This window comes from Phalacrocorax carbo, chromosome 9 (genome assembly GCF_963921805.1).
Source record: "Phalacrocorax carbo chromosome 9, bPhaCar2.1, whole genome shotgun sequence".
In the NCBI taxonomy this organism is placed as follows: Eukaryota; Metazoa; Chordata; class Aves; order Suliformes; family Phalacrocoracidae; genus Phalacrocorax; species Phalacrocorax carbo.
This window is the reverse complement of record NC_087521.1, coordinates 15,579,478-15,599,857: the sequence shown is the minus strand read 5'-3', so window position 1 is coordinate 15,599,857 and position 20,380 is coordinate 15,579,478. Positions and strand designations below refer to the sequence as shown.

Sequence of the window (20,380 nt, the reverse complement as noted above, 5' to 3'; positions counted from 1 at the left end):
CTGTACAATTAGTCAGAAAATTACTACGTTCATATAGTAAATAATGAAATATACCATTTTATTAATGAAGAAACAAGTTATTGTTTTTAGTTTACATCATTTGCTCCTGATTCAAGGCTACCACATTGGGAAGAAAATGAGCATTTTAATGGCTTTAAGTGGTCTAAATAAAACTGAAAAGTGAAGTTGAAGTGGTCTAAACAGCCCAGTTAGCTGTCAACAGTTATAAAAGAGATACATTGCACTTTCATTGAAGTGGTTTTGATTACTGGTTAAATATATATGTAAGATAGTATTTTGCATGTCCTAATAATAATAACTTGTGTATTCATATAATGGAGGCGGTAGTTTTCCAGATAGGTTGTAAATTACCAACATACTTTGTGTGCACTTCTGAAGTAAACAGAACAATTAAAAAATTCACTTCCTCCTTTCATTTACAGTGCCATGACTTTCCCAGAATCCTTAATCTACATACTTTTTATTTTTTTACAGCTTTGTGTCTCCGAAACAGAGAAGAGCAGAGGGCTTGAGGGAGATTAATTTTCTAAGATATTAGGGTAGGCAACTTTTTTTAGAAGTGCAGTAATAATGCACAACACTTTCTTGATTCAAAGACTGTAAGGGCAACAAAATGGATAACCATATCCATCTGTAGAAAGATCTGATAAGAACATGTCATCACACAAATGATTTTGTTACTTTTTGTCTGAAATTATCATATTGTAATTGGGTTTCACTTTTATGGACATACTTTTCATCCAAATTAAGGTAAACTTAGCAAGCATTTTATCAAATAGCATTTAAGTATTGTGGTTTTAAGGTAGATTTTAAGGAAATCCAAGAGAAAGGGGGTTTTTACCTACTGACTTTTTTTTAGGCTGGTAAGTTTTTGTGCCCAGTAGCCAATTGTCTTTTACTGTTACAGTAATAATCTTGACCTTATTTATGCCTCAGCCTCGTCCAACCTTTGTAACTGCTTTTGGGAAAGAGTATACATAATCCTGTCCAAAGATTGTTAAAGCCTTAAAAATAAAGGTCAGTTGGGAGAGACTTGGAGTAAAGGGAAGTTTAACACATTTAAGACCCAAAGCCTTCAACTTAACTAGAGGAGGAATTTTGATGAGTTACTTTCAGGAAATCAAGGGCACGGGGTCCTGTGTTTACAGGACCAACTGCTGCGTGGTTTGTAAATAGAAACTAATTTTGATCCTTATTGTTCTTCCTTCTCCTGACTCCTCTGCATCACACTTTGCTCTTGTCTCCCTTTCTGTAGTGCTGTACCAGATTGAGAAGTTATAAGGTAGTTAAGGACATTTTGGTGTAGTAGGGGAGGTACCATAGGAATATTGTGTGTTGCAGTAGCACTGGAGAAGAACAGAATTTTGTACGAAATGTCAGTGTTGAGAGGGATCTTACTGTCTCAGTACTGAGACTCTGGTGCTTTAAGCTTTTAATTCTTTTCTGCTAGAACATTGTAAAGGATTCCCAACTACAAAATGTCTTTTTTATTATTTAAAATTATAAACTAGGCATAGGAAATTAACTGGTTTGCTTAGTGGTCCCCAATCAGCTATGTGTTCAGAAGCTCTGAATCTGTCCCCTAATTTTACTACATGCCCTCATTTGCTTTAAAAACCTTCTTGTTCTCTTAGAATAATGAAATACAAAATGTCATTGTGCCTGTCAGCACTTTCAAGTATCACTTTAATGTAATATTATATCAATATATGTATCTATACATACATAATTGTGGAGATATATATCTATATCTTTAATTTTGAATTGTTTTCTATATATACACCAACTGAGTGTAGTTCTTTTTTTCCAGAAGGTTATCAGATATGGAAAATGGGTTTAATCCAGATCAATTAAATTATGGTCACATCTGTCTAGTGCATACTGGAAATTAATAAAAATTAACTTTCTCCATTGTGGCTCAAAGGTAATATAAGTGAGGAATTTGGTTCTTGGATTGCTCCGTCTACGTAGACTTTATAATACAATTACCTTTAGCAGGAACTGAAAAGCTGATTTTATAAGAATGTTCCCAGAAAATGTTTTAGGCATTGTAGGCTTGTCTTTGTGTTCCTATAAGTCTTTGTGGACTTAGGACACCAAAGTTCTTTCTTGGAATTGCCCTTTGGAGGAGCTTTTGTACTCTGTTAGCTCTGGTGTCTAAATTAACTCATAAAACCTCTCTCTTTACCTTTCTTCCCCATAAAAGTTTTACTTATAGTATAATTGGGAGTATAGAATTTTTGCTTTTCCTCAGGAAGGAATTTACTTTGCAGATTTATTTGTGTGTGTAACTGCATCCCACAATTCATCTAATATGAAGCCGGTTTTGAGTAATATGTGTGTAATTTCCTTCTTTTTTGTGTATTTTTTTTGCATTTTCTAGATATTCTAGAGAATTTGTCAAATCTGTAGCTTTCAGTTAGTTATCTTCTCCACTGGAAGCCAATATACTTAATCCATTCACCTTTTTAGGGATTTCAAGGCCCTTAAATTTTTTCTTTATTGTTCTCTCTTATGTTTCCATGAATAGCATTAAACCCACACAATTCTACAAATTAAAAATACAAAATCTTTGCAGTTATTTCCTTGCAGATATAAATTTAGTATTAGGTTCTGAAATGAAATTATAGTTTTAGACTTTCTGATTCCAAATTATTTCAGTAATGGAAAAGTTGCATGAATACTAGGCTTCTTAAGGTGATGTAAGCTGATGAGTGTAGCAGAGTTCAAATGTGGAATCTGGAACTTCTATTTACTGCTTTTAAAACAGTGTATGTTTCTACAACTCTGTGATACATGTTTTCCATGTTCAGGTAAGAGATTTCACTTAATGTAAGTTAAATGTAAAAAAATTGATAGAATTATCCTTCTGTAATATTGTTGCACGGATTTGGAACTCTACATCCTGGGAGTGTTTTAAAATAAGCCATATAGTGACTTTGTAATTTATTTTCCCATTACCATCAGATGGAACTTGTAGATGAGAAAAACATAGTCAAGACTCAATATCGACAACTGGAGAAGATAAAAATTGAGTGTGATAAATTGACAGAAGAATTAACCCAAAATGAAGAAGAAAATATAAAACTCAGGCGGAAATGTGAGTTTATGAAAAAAGAACTGGAGAAAAAGGTAAACTTACCTGGTTTTAACCATGATTCATCAGTCTCTGTGCTAATAAATACCCCAAATAAATGATGAATTATAGAAATAGATGGCAAACTTAAAATACAAAAAATACACGTACATATTAAAGAATGCACACAGTCACACTGTAGTACACAGTTTCTAGGTAAATAAAAGACGGCAAAAGTGCTTTGGCTAAGTCATGAGTTGTATTCCTCCAAAGATTTGCTAATACACTTCAGGAGTAGAAATATAAATCCTGTTGTCTGCCCTGTTTCTGATATAGGTAACTAACAAATGTTTAACCAAACATGTCTACTTTTTTTTTTGCACATTTTTCTTAAAGTTGCAGCACAGTTATGAATTATTTAGAGCTAATTTGAAGTAGATAAACAATGTAGGCATGATAAAAGAAATTCTAAGTAACTTGAAAATTTTCTGCGTGAATATTTAAAGCATGGCAAGTTTTTAAAGAAACTCACATCCCTTTCTTGTAGTGGCATTGTATTTCTAAAGATGGACACTGTCTGCCAGCCATCCTTGTTGCCTTATGTTCTGGTTATTTACTATCAAATATTAATTTGCAGTCTCACAACCTGGAGTTGTCAGCCGTTTTTTTCAGAAATCTAGTGATAAATACAGAGTTGCTGAAGAATTTTATTTTGTAACTCCTCTTTCTGCTTTCTTGAGTTCTGCTTTTTTCCATTATTTTCCACAGCATTGCTTTTTAATATGTTTTTCTTAACATGAATGTACTTTACATTGTGCTGTTTTTACATCTTTCTCTTCCTGCAGCACTGTGTTTTCAGATAAGTATTTCAGTACATGGATGAAGTTTTACCTTCTCCAGTGTAGAGCACATACCTGTCAGTATTTGATTAATTCATATTAAGACAACAGTGAAAATGGTTGTTTCTAATTGTTGACAAATTTACTTCCTAGATTCAAATTCAAGAAAACAAACAAACAAAAATTTGTGCATCCTGCAGGAAATCGCGCATAAATTTTTCATGATATCCTCATTTTTTGAAGGAAAAAAAAAAAGATATTTTATTCTCTAGTTGGAAGGTTCTTACTCTTCTATGTCAATTTAGTAATTGCTCATCCTTGGGAAAAGAAATTTTTTTCTATGTTCAGTCATTTCACATAGACTGCTCAATACTCATCAGATAATTCTTCATTAGCTCAATAGTTTCAAACTATTTAATTCCATAGGAGGACCATGGGTATTAAGTCCTTTGTGGCTTCTCAGGTTTTTCAGTTTAATTTTCCATTCATATTTTGTTGTTATAAATGAAATGCACAACATCACTCAGGTGTTGAGCTTAAAATCCAAATCTAATGAGCTTATCTTGAATGTGAGTAAACTGATTGTTTAGAAATGCTGTTAGCTCCTTTTGTCATTCTGCTTATATTTTCAGCCTATTCTGAGTGTCAGTCAGTGTGCTGTGACTCCTAGCCCTGAAAGAAGAACCTTAGTGGGGTTTTTGGGTGTGATTTTGTTTTTTCTTATTTTTTGTCATGCTTTTTTTTTATTTAAAGTATGGAATGAGAAAATCTTAATTCTGGCATTTCTCTTAGCTTATTAAACTAACAGGAACTGCCTTAAAAGCTCAACTTGTTAGACGAATAAAAAGTACCTCAAGTAACAATTCAAAATGTATTATTTCTAGGTTGGGATTTTAGTGCTATAATATCTATTATTAAGGAAATGTGTTTGCAGGAGTGTATGTAGTCTTCTGCAGTCAGTTGTAAGCTAGCTCCAGCTTTACCTAATATTGGGAAGATACAGTTTTTAGATGGTCTTTTATGTCTAAGCTGAGAAAGAATGGAGAAGTTTTTAAGCACACAATCCTGTAGTCTCAGCCTTTGAAGGTAAATGCAGATGGAGAGTTCCACTTGATTACATTAATTGGTTAACTTAAAACCACAATAGTGAATGTTCTCTCATAGTGGGTTACCAGAAGCGGTGTTAAGATGGGGGAAATGATGGTATCTTGGGAATTCTCGTGCTAGCTGTCATGTTGTGGCATTGCAGAAGCCTGTTGTGTTACAAAATAGTTTTTTCTTCCACACTTTTCATATTTTTAATATAATTCTGTCCTTAGTGCAAATACTAATTCAAAGAAACGTAGGTATTAGAGAGAGCTTGGATTTTAATTTTTTTTTCATGAAATGTGAAGAGGTGGAGAATAATGGTAAAATTTTATGTTACTTTTTCTTCTGTGCACTTTTGTGTTAATAGTGACTTCATTTCTCCTGTAGACTCTGAAAGTAGAGTGATGAGAAATGTTGACACACTCAGAAAATCAAGCAGATGAAAAATAAAGGAAAAAATACTGTTATATACTCTTGTAGTCATGGTCTTTGGGAGTGAACTTTGGCATGTGATGGACTGTGTTCAGTGGGTAATGAAATAGCATAGAATACTGGCACTGGAAGTATATATAATGCAATCTTATTACCTTCACAACACTGATCTAGATCAGAACTGCTATTTCAGCTCCCATATGGGTACCGCAGAAATATCGGAACCTGTGCCTATTAAAAGTTCTTGTGATTTCTTCAGTTTGAAATAGCTACTGTGTAACTCAAGTATTTTTGTATGAATTAAAAAGCATCAGGCTGCTTATCAGGTATGGCTTTTTTACATTTGAAGGTCACCTATGTTAAAAAACACCTATTTTACTAATAGATGTAACACCTATGCATATAAATATGTAGCTAGCTGGGTGTCAGTTTCTTCTCCCAAGAAACAAACAATAGGACGAGAGGAAATGGTCTCAAGTTGCATCAGGGGAGGTTTAGATTGGATATTAGAAAAACTTCTTCACCAAAATGGTTGTCAAGCACTGGAAGAGGCTGCCCAGGGAAGTGGTAGAGTCACCATCCCTGGAGGTATTTAAAAGATGTGTAGATGTGGCCCTTAGGAACATGGTTTAGTGGTGGACTTGGCAGTGTTAGGTTTACGGTTGGATTTTATGATCATAAGGGTCTTTTCCAACCTAAATTTTATTCTATGATTCCATATGTATCCCATTCACAGAACTCGTACGTTAGAAATTACCTAGCTCCATAGTGGTGTCTCATGAGAGCAGCGTATGAAGATTTTCCAATAAACACAATTTAAACAATTGCACCTTGTCATTGCAGAGGTCCATAATTAATCAGTTTTCAAAATTGTTCTCTTTTTTCACCATTCTCAGTGCATTTACGCATACTGAGATGTGTTTGTTAAAGCGTTTACCCTTTGCTGCATTATATCCTCCTGATTTCAGCAGCAGACAGGTGCAAACCAATTTCACTTCTCACAAGACAGTTTTGTTAAATTAATTACAATGTGTAATTCACTATATTGTATAACGACACTGCTGCTGGGTTCAGTTTTACATGGTGGCTCTATTATAGATATAAAGGAAGATAATATGAATTTTAAAAATATGTAACATATTTAATGATCGTTCTGACATTGTATGATAATATAAAATACTTCCCTTAGTGCCAATCACTGTCCTATGAGATATTCTTTGAACACTTTTCCTTTGAGAACACATTGACTGCCAATACAAGTTTCCTTCAGAGGTCTCTTTGTCATGACAGAGATTAGATGCTTGTGACTGGTTCAGGGCAAAAGATAATAGGGGGAGTATTTGTTGTGGTCTCTCTACTGATGAAAAAGATTTATAACAGAATGTCTGGTTTTGACTCTGAAAATTAGCTTTGTAATTGTTGGGTTTGGATTTGGTAGCAGTTTCTTCATAACTGATTTACTGGAGAATCAAGAGAATCAACAGAGGAACTTGAGTACTATTAGAAGGTATTTTCCATGGCAAGAAACCGAACTCAGTGCATGAGTTAGTATAGTGTGATAAGATGGGAAGATACATTGCTAATGGTGTATGTTATATTTTTAACGCAATAATTTTTGTTTTGTTTTTCCTCTTCCATTCTAGGATAAACAGATCAGCAGTGAAGATCATTTGAGAAGGATGGATGAGGCCAAATTGCAGTTTAAGGATCAGCTGCGTCACTTAGAAATGGAACAGGAATCCATTCTCACCATGATAGGAAATGAAATTGATGCTGCTTGTGAAATTTTTTCTCGGGACTCCATGGAAAAATTCAAAGTAATTCTAAGTTTTAAGTATGCTGCAATTTTGTTTTTTCTTAATGAACGTTTGTAGCACAATTTGCATGCATCTTTGCCACCTATCACTTAACTGGTATACATGATTTATGCACAATAGGGTTATGGATATTTAGCTGGTACACATGTACGTTGCTAGGTGTTAGAATGGGATACTATGAAGATGTGCCCAGGCATTAATCATCACTCCTTCCTTTTGCTATTTTTTTGTGTGAGAAATGGTTCCCTTTTTGTCTGCTTGGGTGAGAAGACCTCAGCTAGAATTTTGAGGCAGGTTTTTGTAGGCCACCTCCACAGAGGTGGGAAGTCCCCAAGAAAGACCTAAAGGCTTTTAAAATCAGGGAAAAATAAAATAATGTTTTATTAAAAAATCATTTAGATGCTTTGTTTTTTAAGTACAGAAGCAAATGCTGGAAGTGAAAAGAGCTGAAATCTCTTCTTTTGTAGAGCAGGTCTTTGTATCCAAAAAACTCCCTCAGTTTCATGAAACTTGTAGTTTGCTGTAACTTTTTTTTTTCCCCCTCGTACTACTTTTCCGCAACCCTTGTCTCCCATTAGCTTTTTTCCTGAGCATTCTCATTTGCTCGCCAGGGACAGAACCCTCTCTTCCTCCCTCCAGATGATTCAATGTGACCAATCCTCTTAAATCAACATTGTACACAGGTGAGAATAAAGAAAATGGACAGTCTGAATCAGCTTGTCCCATACCCACTGGAATTTGGGGCACTTATATCGCAAGTGCTTGACCTGGTGGCTTTTTAACTCTAGCTGTAACCATAGAGTACACTCAAACTACACCTTTTTTGTCTTCCTATTTAAACAGAGCATGCTTTCTGCTCTACAGTTTCTGGTCACTTGACTGGGCTGTGCTGCTTTTGAAACAGAAATTTTTCAGCATTGACACTGAAAATCCATTACATTTTTAATTTTTTTTCTTTGTTTTATTTTCTATTTTATCTCCTCTCCTGTTTTGTTCGAAGGTGTGAAGTCATTTTGCTTCAGCCTTATAGTACGGTTGTGCCTTTTTCTCCACCTATGTATGGAGCTGGGATGTTGCAGCACACAAACAGATGAGAATCCTAAGAAAATGTATTTGACAAACAAGCTTTCTCCTCTGTAGCCCTACAGATAAGTCTCTTTTTTATTAAGGTTTTGTGATCTGCTATAGTTGCCAGATTCTTTATCATCGACCCATGCCTTCTTGGACTTGCTTTCCACCTTCTGCAGAGTGTTTGTTTGCTGGATAAAGTTTTGCTGATCCCTGTTTTCACAGTTCTCCTTATTTATCCCATTTAACTGTTTATCACTGGCAAACTTAAAACAGATTTGAATCTGAATTTTTGACTAGACATCTAATATGAAAGCATACATTACACAGTCTTTGTGGAGCCTGGTCTGAATTTTTTTTTTTTTAAAAAAAGGTAAGAAATTTCCATTGTTATATTGTTCCTCTGCCCAGTACTTCAGGTATTGCCAAGATTTCCAGAAGGTTTCAGACAAGTTCTTTACTGCAAGAAGTTGCCACTGCAACTAAGGTGAGCAATGAGGAATGTAATGGATAAATACTTGTATTCAGAGAACGTAAACACCAGGCTTACTCTTCCCTGATGAAAAATGTACTGGATTTTTTTAATAATCACTGCGTACTGGTGTTCTAAGCAAAGAATTCCACATGTATTGTTCAGATTTAATTTTCCAATTCATGTTTTGTTATAAGAAATTTTATGCCTGCAATAACTACAGCAGTCATGCTTAAACTGTAAAATGAATACTGCCTTCTTTGAAAGTGGTTGAACAGAATGAAGCTTGCTGCCGTGGAAGTCACAATTTTCAGGTATGCGTTGCTTTATGAAGTCATGATCAACATGCCTACTAAAGCATTTCTTTTCGTCTGTGCCCTTATGTGGTAATAATTTTCACATAAAACATACGTACGAACATAATTGGATCATGCTGTTTAGGCATCTTTGGTCTCTGTAGTTAATAAAGTCCATATAAATATAAAGAAATACACTAGTTACAAAAACTATTGGACCAGGACTAAAAGTACATAAAGACTCGCTGAATTGCAAAGTGTGGTAAATTAAAAACAAACAAACAAACAAACAGAACCCCCACAAAACCTTTAGAGAAAGGCACAATGTAGTAATCATAGGATAGGACCACATGAGATAAAGGATAAGCTGGACATCAGGTTAATAGTTTCCTTGATTTTAAATAGATTTCAGTTGAGAGACCTGGTTCTGAGACTATTCGTTTTCCCCTTGTGTATCAGTTCATAAAGTGTGTGTGTGTGAAGTTCCATTATCACTAACTTTTTAGTAAGTACTATAGAAAACATGTATAGAAGTACCTTTAAAACAAGTTTAACATAGTTCAGTTTAAATGCAGAAAAAACACCCATCACATTTTCTCATTGTATAAAGTATTAATGAAGCATTTCAGCACAAATTTATCTTCTTTTTATCTACTTAGTGAAGTAGACATACTTTGTTTTTATGCCTATCAAATATTCAAAGCAAGTGATTACTCTTTTTTCATTAAAGCACTAAGACCATCATCTTGAGGCATAATTTAAAGATTTTGGGGGGTTGTCCTTTTCTAGTTTTTGATAAGACATCTATCATGTTGCACATAGCATTTCTGTAGGTAGATGCACTGATAATAGTTCAACGACTAACAACAATTGGCTCTGCTACTTCTGGTTCATGAGCAGCCACTGTTTTTCTGCAGAATGGAGGAAAAAACAGTTGAATGACTTTGAAGTTGGCCTTATCTTAAGAAGTAGTCATTTTAAAGTAGACTCTGAGTGTATTATTTGGAAACAATATGGTATCTTTGTAAAAAAAACATAGAGTTTCAAACTGAGAATATACACCCTGATGCAGAGTTATGTTCTGCAGGTGTTTGAAATGTGTCATTGTAGTGATTCTTAGAAGAAAACTACACAGATTGAGAATACAACTTAACTATCATTGCAACTTAAGTTGCACCTTTAAACAAAATTTCTATCGGTGAGTTTGCAGAATTTGCTTTTAAATGTGACTAATTTATGGTTAAATAGTTCTATTAAGCCATTTACAGATATGATTTCCAAGCTGGATTTCTAGCAAAGAATATTTATTTGATGAATTTCCAGTAAGCAGGAAAGATGCTTTTTCCTTTCTGTGTCTAATTCCTGGTTTTATGTCTATTTCTTTCTCCCCTACTATTCCTTAGGCAATATCACTTACACCAATGGTGCTGAATGATCCTCATCGCTGGTTAGCAGAAACAAAGGTAACAGTCAAACCTCCTGAAATTTTACTGAATAAGCTAATATCCAACATTTCTAATCATTCAGTTGAAAATGTGTTTGAAAAAGCACTTAAGGGGGAAAAGGAAAAATACAAAAGCTTTCCTTTGACAATAATTCTCATGTGCCCAGACTGTTATTTCAACTGATAAAATAATTTTCCACATTTTGCTATCGACAAGAAATAGCTGTCTCTAGAGCAAAATAAATAGCAATGCTGTTTTTGCAAAAAAAGAAAAATACATTAAAGTAACTGCAGTGATAGCGTTTAGATCTGGTTCAATTATTTTCAGACATGAAACACATGAGAATGTGGTCAGTAGGTTAAGTTTCTTTTACAGGTTTATAACAAGGCAAGAAATTATTTTAAATAAGGCTGTTATTTATTGTATCTAAAGGATATTAGACTGGACTTTTGGAAAAGGAACTATTTTCCTTCCCCCTTTGTTTGAAGCTTTTGAATCCTATCATGCAGGTGCAGACATGCTTGAAAAGTTCTTCAGAGCAATGACTGGTAACTTATAAACCTCATCTTTCATTCTGCAGCTTTCTTCCTGCTCCCCCAACTCACACACATAAACATGCTTCTTATCCAATATCTTTTAAAAGGAGTAAGTTTCTCATGATCAAAGTAGATCACAAGAAACTGTAGAAGACATGCTTTTTTTCTTCATGTAAAAAGTTCAAAGCCACAGGAGAAATGACTTAAGGAAAAATTACAGCTGTTTTGCATGTAAGTTAATTTAAGGTTATTGATGATGTACGGTCTATGTAAACTTGTAGACCAAGAAAGACTGCCACTATAGATAGCAGAGATAAGATAGGAATCAACTTCCTGCATAACATTTCTCCTTTTTTCGCCATTTAAAGAAGTGACACTGACCTATTATTAAAAAGACCTTCCAAAGAGCACCTAATGTTCATTTGCATACAATTTTCACCTGTTTCTGCAGCTACCAGAGAGAAGTCTAGAATGAATGACTACTTAAAATCCCCCCCTTTTTTATTTTATTTTAAATAGGCAGTGTGAAAACATTGTCTTTTACCACTTCTAGATTTAGCATCTTCACCACGACCTTGGCATATCTTCATTTTCCTCTGCATGAACCTTAAATATTAACTTTTGCTGACCAGAAGGGATTTATTTAACTTTTTCTAGAGTGGATAAATGCTTTCAATTCCATCAACGTGGAATAGAGAGAGAAAGGTATTCTGAAAGGAAAGAGTATCTCTTGGTGTCTGTGTACACTAATTCAATGTGAATTTCCATACCTACCCTAGAAAATTCATGCTCCTGATTTAAAAAATAAAAAAAGTCTCTGCATTACTTCTTCACGTACAGTTATCAGCCAAAATATGTCTCTTGAGGCTCCTGGAGGGCCAGCATATGTCCTTGTAATATATCTGAATTTCCCCTTTTTTTATTATTATTCAGTAACAGGTAGATAATTTGATTGGTTAACATTTATGTCCTCTTATTTTCATTAGAATTCTTTACTCTTTATTGTCCCATTTTTTAACGTAGACTAAGCTTCAGTGGCTGTGCGAGGAGGTAAAGGAGAGAGAAAGTAAGGAAAAAAAACTGCGATGCTACTTACTGCAGAGCCGAGAACAACTCAAGCACTTTACACAGATGAAGGAGGCTGAACACCAGTCCCTTTCTAAACAGATAAAAAAGCAGGCAAAACTTTTAGAAGAAGTTCACAGAGAAAAAAGAGGTATGTTGCTGGTTCCATTTCTGTTAATGAAAGGTAGAAAGAATTTTGAAACTCTACTAATTATAATTCCTATGGCACATTCAGGTGTATTTTATCAAGTAGTTATTACAAACTCTAATTTGGTAACATGCTATGGATAACTAAGAAAACAATGTTTTTGTTTCCTTTGCTGACAAAAAAGGCAAACACAATCAACTACATTTCAACCCAGTACAGTGGCTGAATAACACATGAGTTTGCAACATGGGCAGTGGATATAGAAGTTATTTTTCAACTGTACCATCTGAGACATTCCATAACCCAGGCAAAGAGGAATTATACAAGAGTCTGAAGCAACATTGGTGATGCTGCTTTTATCTGTCAAAAAGAAAGAGCCCAAAGCAGTCCCAAGTCCTGTGCAGTTACTCCCTTTTGCTTAAAATGTATGTACAAGAACTTTGGCAGATTTTCTTCTCATCCCTTCTTTTGTATTGTGAAATGGAGTAAGACAAGCTTTGGTTCTAATTAAAATGACTGACATTATATATGGAATATCACATAAGAATAGTTTTGTCCCTCTCTTGGCATGTGATTCTTACTCTGGAGTGTTGTGTGCCAGGCTTGGTGCTAGCATCTGTACCATCCATGCTTGTCATGAAGGGGAAATACTAATCAGATTTTACTGAGCAGTGTAAAGTTCTGGTAGGGATGGACCTCGCTGTCCCCAGCGAAGGGCCATTTTTTTAGTCTCATCGCAGGTACTTGTACTTCAGCGTTTTATAGTTTCTTGAAGAGTGACTTGGAGCAGAATGCTTTTAGGAGTAGAGAAACATGCTTTCATCATGAGCTTATTATTCTAGAGTCTCAAGACAAGAAGATTTCAGTCTTCCATCATTCTGCTTTTCATTTGTGTACAAGCTCTTTTATGCTGTGTGACTTGTAGCTTAATTAAACACATTCTTTCAATGAGGAGTATTTTTATAGTAAAACCAGAACATTACAGCAAATTTGGAACATAAACAATTCAAAATGCATCTTTATTTTCATCCTTAAAACAAGATTTTTTTTTTCCTGCTCTCAGAAGTCAATATTTTTTTTGATATAAACAGTTTGAGAGTGGATCCTTGTTAGATCCAAACTTAGATGAAGTATAAAACTTTGAAGTGTAGGCTTGGTCTTGGTCAGGAAGAATCTATGCATGCTGTTGATTTGAGTTGAGTCGCTATCTCTTACAGTCAATACATAATATATTTGTGAAGTTTTATCTTCAAAGGTGTCTTATTTATTGTCATTACTGCTTTTGAAAGACAGCTCTGTATCTTTCTGATGTTTAGAAGCTTCCTTTAATTTCCAAGAGGGTGTTTTTATTAAGAGCTTGGAAAATTACTTAGAAATTGTGCACTGTATACTGACCCATACATGATGGCTCTGAGCAAAACCAGAATTAAGTTATTAATGCCTGCCTTTAACATGGCCCCCCACAACATCCTTCTTGGAAAATCAGAGAGGTATGGATTTGATGGATGGACTATTTGGTGGGTAAGGAATCAGCTGGGTGGTCGCATCCAGAGGGTAGTGGTCAATGGCTCAATGTCCAGATCGAGATCAGTGACAAGTGGTGTCCCTCAGTGGTCCATACTGGGACCAGTACTGTTTGTCTTAATCAATGACATAGACTGTGGGATCAAGTGCACCCTCAGCAAGTTTGCAGATGACACCAAGCCGAGTGGTGCAGTTGACACACCTGAGGGACAGGATGGCATCCAGAGGGACCTGGACAAGCTCGAGAAGTGAGCCTGTGGGAACCTCATGAGGTTCAACAAGGCCAAGTGCGAGGTCCTGCTGGGGGTTGTGGCAACCCCCAGTATCAATACAGGCTGGGGGATGAAGGGATTGAGAGCAGCTCTGCGGAGAAGGGCTTGGGGGTACTGGTGGATGAAAACCTGGACGTGAGCCGACAACGTGTGCTTGCAGCCCAGAAAGCAAATCGTCTCCTGGGCTGCGTCAAAAGAAGCGTGGCCAGCAGGTCGAGGGAGGTGATTCTGTCCCTCTGCTCTGGCAAGACCCCACCTGCAGTTCTTTGTGTGTCCAGCTCTGGAGTCCTCACTAAGGAAAGACACGGACCTGTTGGCGTGGGTCCAGAGCAGGGCCACAAAAATGATCAGGGGGATGGAGCACCTCTCCTGTGAGGGCAGGCTGAGAGAGTTGGGAGTTTTTACCCTGGAGAAGAGAAGGCTCTGGGAAGACCTTATTGCAGCCTTTCAATACTGAAAAGGAGCTTACAAGAAAGATGGGGACATAATTTTTCATAGGGCCTGAAGCAATAGGACAAGGAGTAATGGCTTTAAACTAAGGGAGGGTAGGTTCAGACTGGATATAAGGAAGAAATTTTTTACCATGCATGTGGTGAAACACTGGCACAGGCTGCTCAGAGAGGTGGTAGGTGCCCCGTTGCTGGAAACATTCAAGGTCAGCCTGGACCGGCCTTTGAGCAACCTGGTTGGGTTGAAGATGTTCCTGCTTATTTCAGGGGGGTTGGACTAGATGACCTTTAAAGGTCCCTTCCAACCCAGACCATTCTATGAGTCTGTGATGCTCCCATAATAGTAATAATTTGTGATACTTTTCTGTCCCTAGGTATCAGTGTCTAAAAGCATAATAGTAGAATAAAAAGTACAATATAGCTAATGTTGATAAATTTATAACCGAAGGAACTGAAGACAGAAGTTTTTATATGAGAAGAGAGGAGGGAGGAAATATTATATGATGATAATTCTCAGTGTTAAGGCCTAACATTATCTCAAGACCTGCACTGAATGTTTTGAGAATATTACTTCTCCAGTGCATGCACATGTGCTTGCTCGCACTCTCTTTCTAAGGTACTGTCCCAACAGAAGAGCAAGGTCTACTAAAACCCTTAACTGTAGTTTTTGTCTTTTCCCTTCTTCAATAAAGCATTTGTAAATATCTAGGATATTCTAGGCCTTTGAATCCTCCTTATGAATTTCCATAGAAGAGTTAACATTATCACAGTCCTACCTGTGGTGGTAAACTGGCTGTCTACATAGTATGATCCTAACAAATACAAGCAAGCTGACGTAAAAATTCATGATTGAGAGAATAGTGAATGAAGGAAAACACAGTATTGTAGTACAGAGCTTCAGGATTGTCTACAGAGTAGCAGAAGTTTCATAGCTCTCTGATGCATGAAGATTGGCTGCAGTTGTCTGTCTTTCTTGCTAAGCTTACTGTCCTGGAGAGCTGAGAAAATCAGAAGTCTAGCAGTATTATTTATAAATACCTAAGAACTGAAGAGGGTGTGGGTTCTGATTTCAGGTTAGCAGATTTGTACTTTGGATACAGTTCACTACTTAACAGGTTATCTAGCATGCCACCCAATGGGATATTTCAGTAAGTAACAATTCAGAAAAAAGTAAAAATTTGCCACATTTCTCCTCTTGAAGTGATTTTGATCTCTTAGTCAAATAGGTTTTAATAGCATTGCACTAAGTATTCAGTGTTTTAACAAAGCAGACAAAGGTCTGAGGAAATAAAAGGTATAAATTCCAGTTTTCTAAGTAAACTTCGTTTGCATTCTGAAGTCACTGAGCATGCCAAGCTGTTCTTACAGATCTGTTTTTAAATTAGTTCAGATTACAAGGATATTATTACAGAGAAATGTTTGAAGGTAGGAAACTACCATCTTCCTGATTTGCACCCAAGACCTGGCCCAAATTTCTTTCATTTATCCAATTTTATATGGTCTAGCCAGATTGGGTAGTCTGAAAAGCTTATCATACAAATCAGTGAAAGTCTATATTTGATCTGGGAGCATCCATTGGTCTTACAGACTTAGATTTGCTTTAGTTGCTGGTTGGTTTAGTCAAAATAAAGTATCAGCTCTTTTTCTTCATCAAGAGTAGAACATCAGCATCTCTGGAAAACTGAGTCAAGACGCATGCTACAATTTTATTTTTATTTTCCACAAGGAAGAAATTTCCATTCATACCCAAACCCCTTTAGTTCTCTTACCATGTCTACTACCTCTACATTTTGTAATCAAACTATCTCATGCATCAATAATAGTTATTTATTTTCTATTTGGTATATGCCTGAATTCTTAATTTCTGATCACAAATGTTTTTTAGAATCTTACTTTGCCAGCCTTAGCTCAGAAGGAGAGAGTCAACTGCTTGGGAGCTCTTATCTTGGAACATAGCATGTTTATTTCAAAAATATCTGTTAACTAAGTGAATAGCATTAACTGTTGAGCTCAGGCCCTGGCCTTATTTACCTACATTCGTTCCTTTCTTGATTTTTTTCTGTCTCTGTGAGATTTCACTAGCTTTGGCCATATAAGTCACTGTGCTAGAGTATTTCTAATCTTGAATTTAGTTCTGAAGACAGCTAATCTTGTGTATATATAATGCAGTCAGAGTAGCTGATTAAAAGAAAAAGCAACATTAAGCTGTAGCAATCTTTTTTCATTTGTTATTGCTTAAAACCCTATAAAATATTAGGTATTGTAGTTTTGTCATAATTTTTTAATTGAAGGTGTTAGGAGTATGTGGCTTTAGGTAACGGATTTTAAATGCTTTAATATTTACCTTATATACAAGAGTATACATTTTTTCTGTTACCTTAAGGCTCACTTATACTTGGGAATGAGTACAGAGGGGAACCTTAGTATAAATAGATTATGGAACATAGCTCTTCCCAGAAAATCTTTCTTGGAATATACTGAAATGTATAGAAGCTATATGTGGTGTGGTATAGCAGTGAGACATGGAGTCTGCACAGTTCTTTTGTTTCAGGATAATATACTGCTACTTCAGAGAAGATATGGATAGTCAAGAAAGAAAGGTTGTTTAGCAAAATAAGACCTGATATATTTTGGCAAGGCCACATCTGTTCCTTTTTTATAAAGTGATGTTGGTAAGGCTATAGTGATGTACGGAAGAGCAAATGCCTTGCTCTGTTATACAGACCTTACACTGATTTAATTTATCTCAAAGATATAATATTCTGCAAACACTGCTTTATATAAAGTACCGGGTGATGCAAGCAATATTCTGTACTACTTCTCAGCATCTACACTCTTCACACTTAAATTATTACAAATTTAGAATTGCTTTGATGTAGGTTATACTGCTAAGTAAGTTTTAACTAGATAATGATTCTAGTCCTGAGCTATGATAAATTTATATTAGACGCTTTTGTCACAAGCACAAACCTGTGCTGGGCAAGTCTGTGGTGTTATGCCTTGTTCATTACATTCATCATTCGTTCTGTTCTCATTCTGCTTACATTCATGGTAATCAAGAGTCAGAATAAAAAACGTTTTTTCTGCATTGTCTTAGATTTGAGGATACAAAATTGAATTTTAGAAGACGTACAGTTTTAGCTGGTTTTAGTGATGGTGTCATCTCTGTTAATTATACAGTTAGCTACTAGTTTCATCACTTGTGAAGGTAAAAAAATTTATTTTTACAAAGATTTTGGTAAGTGATTTCTGAAGCAAGACATCCCTTTGTTTTAATATTTGGGGATTATTTTTTTTTTAAATTTCACTCAATTATTTGTTATTTAACTGGTGTGGAAAAATCAGATTGAAAAGACCCTTTTATGTTAAAGTAGAGTCAAAGTGTAGGTAAAGCTCTTCTTTGATAAAATCTTATCATCCAAATTATTTTTTTTTCTTAAAGCTAGTAAGTCCAATTTCTGTTTGAGCCAGGAACACTGAAGCATAACAGTTCAAAATACAGAGACTGTGTGGTACATTGCTCAGTGTCAGTGTATTTGTAGCCAATCTCTGTTGCTTAAACTGAGAAAAAAGCAGAAAATTGGGAACCGGTTACAATAAAAATATTGCAAAATCTTTCTATTATGAACTATTATGTTTAATGTAATAATTAAGTATATATACTAATTTGAATATAACTTTAAGCCTTGTTCTGCCCTTTCAGCTTTGTTTCTTGCCCATTTGTTTTCTCTTTTTTTCATATATTACCCCTTATTGTCCTTGTATGACATCACAGTCCTTTCTGTGGCAGCAAGAAATGTCACAAGGTATTGCAAGGTCATCTCTTATTGAACAGTGAATGGGAACATCAAGTAGAGAAAATTATTTTTAAGCATACATAAAGGAAGGAATCTGAAGGGTTTCAGAGAAGTTCTCCATAGTATTTGTTTTTTGATGGTGAGCTTCAAAATGCATAAAGTCGAAATATAATTAGTATTCAAATAATTAATTTCTTCTTAATAGTGTTCTTGCCCTTTAAATAATGTTTGGTTTTTTTAATGTGATGGGGGAAGGAGGAGGGAGGACTTCTAAGTTATTTTAAACTTTGCCAAAATGAACCTGCATTCAGAGTCTTAGAGGAATGGAAATAAGCCCAAATCATTTGGAAATCTTACCCTGTGTTTTTTTGTATTGGAAAACTGGAAATATCGGTCTGGACATGCATTGCTCTAATTATCTAGTATTTTATGCAACTGTTTTCATTTGCCATTATCTTTTTATGCAATCATTAAAATATGGCTGCCATTGTGAAAAAGTGAAGGTAAGAGATGGGATCAAACTGTAGCTAAGATGTTTTTAAGACTTCCTTTGATTTTCTTTTTTCTTTCCTTTTGAATCACATACTTGAAATGCTTATCTGAAACTTATGTACAGACTTAGAGTTTAGAAAGCATGATGTGTCCTTTAAACATTTAATTACTGAGTTTGAAGTGCACGCTAACAGTAAAAGACTGAATTTATTAGTTTTACCTCTTGGTTTATTTACATATATTGGAAATTAACAAAAGTAACCCGGGGGTGGGGATTTAATATATATTAAATAGTTAGGATCTATTATATAATCTTTTCTTTCTGTTGTGAATTATGTCTTTTTTCTTTAAATCAAGCTAAAGAGCTGGTGTTGTAAGAACTGTTGGGTTTTGGGGTTTTTTACATCTCTTGAAATGGTGGCATAGGAGTGTATATAATCACAGTTATACAATAACAGTGCTTTAACACTACATAATAGAGAATCTTGTAAGCATCTGTACAACTTTATCAGAGCTCCCTGCCTTTGCAAGGAAGGCTTTGTCACACTTTCAGGTTATGTAGTGTTTCCATACCACATCAGTATCACTGTTATACCTATTTAAAAACAACAACAACAAACCCCACAATAAAATTAAAAAAACCCAAACCAGCCCAAACCCAAAAATCCAACACAGGCACTTTCAAGCTCTTGTCTTGAATTTAATGTTTTCCTGAGAAGTACATAACAGAAACATGCTATCTGTTACTCAGTCTTCAACAGGTAGAAATAACATTCCCAGGAAACTCTTTAATATCTGATAAGATGCCTGTTAAATAATATGCGATCTTACAGGAACTGAAACTGAACCAAGGGTTCTTTGGTCCTCCCACCTATTGCCATAGTCAAAGTAATTTTTAGTCTAAAATACAGATGAATCATGTTGGAAATTTGAACAGAAATTAAAAGAAACTTACTAAGATTTTTAATATAATAAAGCTCTTAAAATTAAAAAAGTATTTAAAATCTTGCATCTTGCCATATTATATAGTCAATATATTTTAAAACCTAGAGCTAATGTTATGTTTTTGCCAGGATTTGTCAGGCTGCATTAGAATATGTATTTCAGTGTAGTTCATTGATATGTTAACAGCTTTTATACCCTTTCAGCTGAGATGCTATTTAAAACTCCCCCCCCCCCTTTTTTTTTCTAAAGTGAGTGCTAATGATATTGTGTATTTGGAGAATTAAAATTTAAGTTCTATTTCACTAACAAAATTTCTCAGTATGAGCTTCATTCACCAGTAAAAGCAACTCTTGATGTTGACTGTATGCAACAAAAGTTTTAATTACAGAATAGACATTACAAGTGAGTCCTTGATAAAAAGAAAACAAGCTGGCTTTTTTTCTATATAAAGATTAAATTAACTAAGTGGTTAATTGATCTGTTTAAATGGTTTTCCTTGTAGTGGTTTAAATAGGACAAATTGCTAGGTTCTCATCAATTTAATGAACATATTCTGATTAGCATCTTTAAGGTAACAACTGGTTGTATCTGAAATTC

The 20,380-nt window shown here is 35.1% G+C and overlaps 1 protein-coding gene across 8 annotated transcripts in view; it reads left to right on the top strand.

The window, feature by feature from the left end:
- The window catches only part of CEP128 (centrosomal protein 128), a 143,639-nt gene that overhangs the window by 53,292 nt on the left and 69,967 nt on the right, over positions 1-20,380 (top strand). For 7 of the 8 annotated variants that reach the window (XM_064460506.1, XM_064460504.1, XM_064460503.1 and 4 more), the window contains 4 exons: positions 2,989-3,153; positions 7,101-7,274; positions 10,514-10,573; positions 12,115-12,307. In XM_064460506.1, the coding sequence (XP_064316576.1) occupies positions 2,989-3,153; positions 7,101-7,274; positions 10,514-10,573; positions 12,115-12,307 (592 nt within the window). Of the gene's footprint in view, positions 1-2,988; positions 3,154-7,100; positions 7,275-10,513; positions 10,574-12,114; positions 12,308-12,488; positions 13,028-20,380 lie in introns of those variants that run through there. The other variant, XM_064460509.1, reaches the window with a different exon arrangement.